The 8,003-nt window shown below is 45.2% G+C and overlaps 1 protein-coding gene across 1 annotated transcript in view; it reads right to left on the bottom strand.

Moving 5' to 3' along the window:
* Positions 1-2,361: 2,361 nt before the first annotated feature.
* Positions 2,362-8,003, bottom strand: part of Sog (chordin short gastrulation) — a 327,634-nt gene continuing 321,992 nt past the window's right edge. Inside the window, exons 20-23 of the mRNA XM_077677340.1 lie at positions 7,496-7,591; positions 5,787-5,884; positions 4,164-4,263; positions 2,362-3,210 (exon numbers count right to left, since the gene is read on the bottom strand). Coding sequence (XP_077533466.1) covers positions 3,131-3,210; positions 4,164-4,263; positions 5,787-5,884; positions 7,496-7,591 — 374 coding nt within the window. The 3' untranslated portion in view covers positions 2,362-3,130. The remainder of the gene's footprint in view (positions 3,211-4,163; positions 4,264-5,786; positions 5,885-7,495; positions 7,592-8,003) is intronic.

The following is an 8,003-nucleotide window of genomic DNA, read 5'->3' as shown; positions in this document are numbered from 1 at the left end:
GCGATCAAGCATTGTACTGCACTTCGACTTCTCTGAAAATTGGACAGTTATTCTGCCAAATGAAGTACAGTCGTACCACTGGCACAAAACACAGGTTTCACTGTTTACGTGCGTTGTAACTACAAGAAAATCAGTCCAGAGCTTCGCAGTAGTTAGCGATCACATGCAACACGATACCGCACGTGCATGCTATGCGCTCGCTCCACAAGGTGCACGAATGCCTGGAAGAAAGTGCCCCTGTGTACAGCTACGTTGTTTACGTTAGTGACAGTGCAGCCAGCCATTTCAAGAAGAAATATCAGCTGTACGAACGTTCCAGAGCAAACTACACGTCTGCAAAGTGGCTGTGCTGGACTGTATGAGCGCCCGAGGAAGCTGTGGTGCAGATATTATAAATATTTTACTTGAGTTGTATTCCCACACGTATGCCTTTTGCTGTGTTCCTGACTGTAAATAATTAATCACGATAGTCTGACAGCCAATTTCCAAACTTGTGTCTTTTTCCTTGAATAAATATTCTTGTGAAAAAACTGAAATCCCTTCAGTAATTTACTCGTGCTGTGACCGAAGCGCCATAATAATACAAAATTTCGACCACTCCTACCACTTCTACCCGATATAACCACCGGAAAAACTTTTCCTGTTGTTTCGAATCCTTCTTTCCTTTCCCTATAAGAAGAGTGGCGTTCGCTAAGGAGCGCTTTCGAGCTGGTATCGGCCAGAAAGTTAGCTCGTTAAAGAACAAATTAGGGAAACAGAGGCGGGCAAAAAAAAAACAAAAAAAAAACAGAAGAATCTCCAGAATAGTTTTTTTCGTTTGGGAATACTGGAAAGAGATTGACCGTGCCGGCATGTGGCAGTGGAATATGAATTACCGCCCGTGTACACCCGCGCAACGTCCGGCAACAGCGGCCAGAACTTACCGCGGCGCGCCAAGACGCGTCGCGCGAGCCCCAAGTTTGGCCCCTTATAACTTTGTTCTCAACAAAATGATGCAACATGTTTTTTCACAGTTTTGTTGTCCAAGTAAAGGAGTCTTATTTTCGCAATTTTGAAGAAAATCGAGTATGGGTTTTTTTTTATATTGAGTTTTGAATTTGCGCATTTTCTGAAAAAGAGCCGAAGTTATTCAATTTTTTTAGTACTTCTAAATTTTCTACAAACACCATCTTTTGTTGATGCGTTCAGATACGTATTGCCAATAAAATGGCCGACTTACAAGTTTTTCAGAAAAGAAGAAATGTAGATAGGGGGCGTCAAAAACACTAACAAATTATCGTCTGGGCCGATTTCACGATTTTTTTTTGAATTTTTTGTTCGCTGCAGGACGCTGATTTTGCGTTACACAGATTAGCATTCTGGTCTAGTTTATGGCCCAAAATATTTTATACACACCCCTTGTACTTCTTGACGTACACAGAGACGCAAACTTGGAAAAATCTGCAGTTGCCGAAACCACCGCTGCGCTCCGGGCACATTCAAACATTTTTTTCTCCCGAACTACGCACCTCAGGAGAAAACAAACTTGATTTTCGGGGGTTTCCATATTGCGCGCATATATAATAAAAAAACAAGAATGAACAAAAAATGGTCGTGTACACGCATGTTCGTTCTCTCGTGGAATCGCCCAGCGGCTAGTGTATAACTCTCGTCTTGACGCCACGTGACAGCCTCCACTCGGTTTATTTTACTGGTAATAATACCCTGGTTTATAGTTTAGAGGTATAGTTCAAACGATGAAACTATGCTTAATTTGAGAAAGAACAATCCGAGATAAGCCAAAGTGGGCACATCGCGTCCTGTGGAACCCGCTTAGAGTAAACTATAATCGTGCGTCATCGTGTGGGATAGTTCTTTTTTATCATGCACGGCATAGGCAAAGGTTGGCAATAATCTTTAGGGGTATTTTGGCTATACAAACCAGCATATAACGTTAGGGTGATATGTTACGTTCACACTATAATCACCAACTCATTTATGTACAGAGTAATTTACATGTTATCACTTGCAAAGAACGAACTGAACTGACAACGCGTCTGTATCCCGTAGCAAGCCGCGAGCAAAGATTTGCGATACTTAACGTGTCTTCGCCAATCCGCAGAGGCTTAAAAAAGGTAGAAAGCGTTCTTCGATAGGGGTAGCAAAACCGCGTTCGTTGCTACAATTCCGAAACAATAATGGTAGAAACAGTGCGAAACTAAAGTGCATAAATACTATGGAATATGCGAACAACAACCTCCATGACACCAGGCACGCTCAATTTGCTCGGTCAGAAGTTGCCGTAATGAGATGAAGAAGTAAGCGACGTTAATGTCCTCGTTTCTTGTCCCTGCGAAACAAAATACTGATAGGGGTCGTTAAGCACGTGCTTCAGCTTTTTTCCGACACAAAATGACCACTAATGCATCAAACTCCACTCCACACGGTTGTGCAAACAGTGTTCGGCACGGTTAAGGAACACGCGCTCCCGGTGGACACAAAGGGTTCAGCAGGAAGAGAAAGCTAGAGGGGGGGAGAAAAAATATAGCCAGCGTTGCCGACTTTTCGGGCGAAGATGGCTGCAGCTTTGGCTTGCGCGTCACGGCAAAAGTGCAAGGGCGGCCGGATGAGTATTATAGCTTCGCTTCACTTCACTTTGCCGTGTCGACCTCCGCAATCCGCGCACTACATTGACACGTAGCACAGGAAGAGGGTGCAACAGGCGCGGAACCGCTGGGCGCTGTAAGGAGTCCACCGGCACCACTCGGGTACGTTTTTCGGCACGCAGCACCACAAGGACCCTGCTTCACACTGACGACGGCGGCGCCGCACCGAGACGAGGGGCTTGTTCTTCGCGCTCAACGAATGACGCGCCGGCTACGGGAAAACACCGCCACAGGCCCGCGAGTCCAGTTTGAGAGCACTGCCACCGGTGGAATTCCGTCGATGGCCCAACAAAGTCACCGGCGACCAAGGAGGAACGTTCCGACCTGACGGCGGGGCAACGACGTCACCCGACGTGGCCTTCTGACGACTCAGTCAGTGTTGTTCGCTCGGAAGGTCGTGGGTGGAATGTACAGCTGCCAGCGTCCAACCGCGCGTGCGTGTGACATGGGTGGCCTTCGCGACGTAGTCAGGGCCCCGGGTGCTCTCAGTTCCACGGCCCACGGCCTCGGCTCTTGCGCTTCCTCCCTGCCCGCCGCGGTGGTCGGTCTCCGGCGCGGCCCTCACCTGCGACAGGTGGGGAACTTGTTAACCATCGGCGAAAGTGGACATGACTTCGGACATATCATGTGCAGCTTCCCGGCTCATCGCAATTCTTTCAGAAGTAATTATTCTGCAGTTATTTAGCGTAATTTAAAGAATTTTGGCACTGCTAATACTGACGGTGTTAGCTTGCATTGTGCGGAGTTTGAAGTTCTGCGCTTAGCTCTACTACGTTCCAGAGCCAGGGAAACTATCCCATTTAAAGGTATGGGCGCTAACCTTTGACAGCGAGCAAGGCAAAAACTATTTATACTTCCGGAAAATTCTTTCACAGCGCTCATGTCCAAGTCGACTCTCTGCTCCATGCGAAATATCACTTTGCCTACTGTGGTTCCACTAGGTTCCTGAGCATTCGTAATTTTGAGCGAGAAAGCTGGGGACAAAACATTCGCCTTCATTCATAATCTACTGTTACTTATGGAGGGAAGGAGAACAACACTGCTCCCGCTCATACTGATGCTGACGTAGCATCGCTTACGGGTCCCAGAAGCACATAAAATACTACTGAAAAAAAATGTGTCTCAGAACAAATAATCGCACACCTGCTCCCAAGCGCCACCTTTAGCAAGCACAAATAAAACATTTTAGTTAGACCTCGAATACGTAAGTGTTATATCATAGCGACGAACCGGAACCAAACGACCCGCGAGATCATTGAGGCCAAAGAAATAGCACGTGTATTCCGTCAGGGCCACACGACAGCGATGGTTTCATGCGCCTTCGTCTCCCATCGATGTTGCGAGCCTATGCTAGTTATGTAGTAAATCTTACTGCGCCCCAAATACCTGGTTGTTGGTTGGTGTACCAAAACTAGTGGTTCCCTTCACTGACGTTGCTGACTATTTAAGACATGACCTGCGTGGTTTCCGAATTAATTTTGAGGATAGTGCAGAACGAGGCAGGAAGAGTTCGTGTACCGTTATCGGCGCAGCGCGGACAGCATTCGTCTTCTTTTTGGAACTTTATTGGGCACGAAAGCTTCGCACACCGCTGCCTCCTGCAGCGGGACTTGCCGTCCTTTGGGGGAAAACAGAGACGGGGAAAACAGTTTTCTTGAGGACAATACAAATCTGCATGCTTAAGACAATGGCGAATATGGTTATAAGCCATGCGTTCGTAAACCGGGCATGAAAAGTTTTCAGCGCACGATTTCGAAATTCGAAGTCAATTTCTCTGCTGCCTGGTGGCTTAGTTCCTGCTACGGGTAGGTGATGATTCTACGAAGTGTTATTCTGCGATCCTTCGCGTAGGAAGGCAAATAAAGTGCTGGCCTATTAGATAGCGGAGAAATTAACGTACATTTTCGAAATCGCGTTCCGAAAACTTTTGACGTCCGCTGTACATTATGCTAAGGCTGGGAAACGGGCAGCGCAAATAAAAAAGAAGAGGCCAAGAAGTCACTTACTAAGTACTGATATAATAAATAGCAATGAATTCACCTCATGGAAGTTGTAGACTCGCGAGCATACAAGCGGGCAATCAAGCGAACGTCGACAACCAATAGTGCGCCAAGAAAGAAAGTCAGCAAGCAATCACAAATCCGACAATCAAGCAGGAAAGCTTTGCAGATTACCCCTCATGGCGCGAAAGTAACGAGAAGGGTTAGGCTCCAGAGCCCGTGATGGCGACCCACAGGTCAGTTCGCTGTTACGGCTACTGCAAAGTTCGGCCGCACTCCATCAGCTGTTTTTGCCGCCCGTGATGACTCCGAATTTACGTTTTCATGTTTTTAAATTGCAGCTTTTAAGCCCTTGTGATAACAAAAAGAGAGCGAAGAGGAAAGCGTCGGAAAGTACAGTGGATGCATGAGGAGGAAAGCGGATTGCCGCAAGAGACGTGTTGCGCAGTGGCGACACTGCATGCGTTGAAGGTAGGTCAGATGGTGGTAGGTCAGTTTGCGGCAACTGCTGTGAACCGCGCCCAGGCATAACCCGCGATCTCCCCGTTAAGGACGCAGTTCCGCGACGTTCCGATCAGTTTGCATTGTGCCGAAAAACACATTGTCCGCGCCAGCCAACGTTCTTTTAATCATAATACATAATTCGTTACTTCAATATATAGGAGACCACAAACGCTCGAACATCTGCCCCCAATTATTTCGTTGCAGAGTATCATAATCGACGTTGATTTTTTTTGTAATCATTTACCAATAGTTGTGATGTACAGGTGCCATCAAAAGCAACCGGAACACGACCTCGTACGTTTATAGGAATTTATTCTTCCGGAAGCTTCCTGGCTGCATTGCTGTACGTTTAATGGAGTACTCCTTAACAGAAAAATGCTTCCTGTAAACAGGCAATGGCTCTCACAAAGCTAGTGAGACAAATATTTTCTGACATTCACAAATCTTGTTCCAGATATGATGGCACCAGTACAGGCCGGCGGCTAGACACACGAACGTGTTTCTTTGACGTCATAAATGATACACAAGTAATCAGCAAGCATAGATTTTTAAAGCACGTAAGCGGTGTAGTTTCCAGATTGCTGAAACTAATAATGACCACTTGAACATGATTGTTATAATTGTTCAAGGTACCTACCTTGCAGTGACATCTAATGCACTTCATTTCGCCGAACGGCTGAACTGTTGGGTGCCATTCTTCACCGTTGTGGAAAACTTGCAGCTGAAACTGACATCCTGTTTTTTGTGGGGCAGGGGAATAAATTAATTTCTGTTAGAAGTACGCATAAACAGAAGGAAGATCATGCTGAATTTATGAAACGCGTCTGCTCCGTGATCACGCAGAAAGTCAACAGCAATATAATCCAAAGCAGCCCATAAATAGAAAATTATCCCATCGTCATCGGTTCTGGTGGCTACATAAATTAAGGCATTTGAGAAATTAAGTAGCAGACATTAATAAACCGAGGTTAACGTTAGTAAATCAAACCCAAAAAGCGTTTCTATGCCTTTCTTCCACCGCGTGCACCATGAATCAGGTATTGAACTTCGCATTCCAGTCGTCAGAACAATTTCAGTACATTCGTGTGGAAAATATTAGGCTTATCTAATTCCGATTAAAACAAGATAGTTTGTCTAGCTGGGTGCGATACATTTGATAAATGAATACCACAACAACATCTGAGAAAAGGCACCGGCAAGACAAAATCGCTAGGCACAACAAGGAGATGTTTTCAGGTGAGTCGTTCTCATGTTCTTTTTTGTCTTTTTCACGAATGTATGGTGTTAATTTACATTAGGATCAAGGAGATTTCAGATTTGTGTGCTGTATAACGAGCCTCAGACCCGCCCATCTTGTTGCAGAATAGCAGAAAAAGCTCGTTACGTGATGGTTCCACGTGGCAAATTTATCACGAGCCGGGTTTCATCTAGTGCCAAATTTCACCATGTGTTTTTCTTTTGAACAGCGAAGATCGAGCGCCCGGAAGTTGCCGGCGATGCGTGTAGGTGCGTAAGTACGATATAAGCACGTAGCACATAGCTATGAAGCTGTTACTATACACGTTGAACTACTCAAAATAAGTGTCCAGCTCTATCTGCTTCTGTAAGCGACACTGTCTTGAGGGAATGATAAACGGGGCCAGTGTTTCATCGATGCCATCATCTTCGCAGTGAACACTCAATTGTTCTATACAGTCGAACCTCGTTATAGCGAACACTGATATAGCGAATTATTGGATATAGCGAACTAAATAAGAACTTTGTTTGGTCACGTTTCATTTCAATGACACCTATTCATTTTATAACGAAACCGAAACCTCGAGAGCCGCGCGATATCGGCTGTAACGATAAATATTTGGTTCCCGCGAGGCTCAAAACTCGACAGGTAGCATAATAAAAGCAAAATTTAAAAAAGTGAGACAAAACAATCATTTTTAGTCGGTTAAGGCCCTTTATTGCGTGGACACTGAAAAACTTCATTCCACTCACACTGTGAAAAGCCACCAGGCGAAGGCCCCATCCTCCTTCAAGTAGAAATAAGAACGTAGGCCTGTTTTTTCCGGACTTTGTTCTGTTGTAATTTCACGTTTCAATTTCCGGTCTGTTAAGTTCTAAATGCCACATGGAGGCAGATAAGGAGTACCTCGTTCATAGTCAATTCGAAGCCTAGAACCATGCGTTTTTTTTTATCTAGGATTGTTGCGCGAGCCAGACTGCCGATTTATTAGAGCCGCTTTTCACCTCTATGGTTATTACGAATACTGGATATAACGAACTAATTTACTGCCTCGATATTACTTCGTTATAACGAGGTGCGACTGTAGCGCGGATAAATCTAAGACTTACCTCCACTGGTCAAGATGTCTTTCGGTGTCTTTTTTGAGCCCTGATCGTGGAGCTGTGTTGGAACACCTCCAGCTTGAGATTTCACAGGGATAATGTCTGGCGAAATACAAAATTACATGCGCTTATCGGACTTGACGTTCCAAAATGAATGGACACATAATGGTTATACGCCCGCCTGGAACATATTCGAGGTATCTGCGTAACAACTGCACTTACAAAGCCTAGGTTTTGGCGCCCGTAAGAAGGTATTGCACAAACAGGCCCCGCGAGAAAATCGTTGTGCTTAGTGAATCATTAATAAGCCTTTTTATTTGGAGGTTCAGATACCTTTTACGACAGGGATTTTATGACAAGCTTTGATTGAAGAATCGTTAGGTGGTGTCTGTTCTTGCAGGCAAAAAAAAAACACTTTTGATTTCATAAAACGTGAGTCTAAATTTTGAAAGAAGCACTATGCCCGAATCGAAGCTCAGTTCATTGTCCTTTAAGCGGATCTCTTTGAGCCCTT

This window comes from Haemaphysalis longicornis, unplaced genomic scaffold, assembly GCF_048455015.1.
Source record: "Haemaphysalis longicornis isolate Haplotype H1 unplaced genomic scaffold, Haemaphysalis longicornis Haplotype H1 scaffold_7, whole genome shotgun sequence".
Classification (NCBI taxonomy): Eukaryota; Metazoa; Arthropoda; class Arachnida; order Ixodida; family Ixodidae; genus Haemaphysalis; species Haemaphysalis longicornis.
This window is presented reverse-complemented; position numbering and strand designations above follow the sequence as displayed.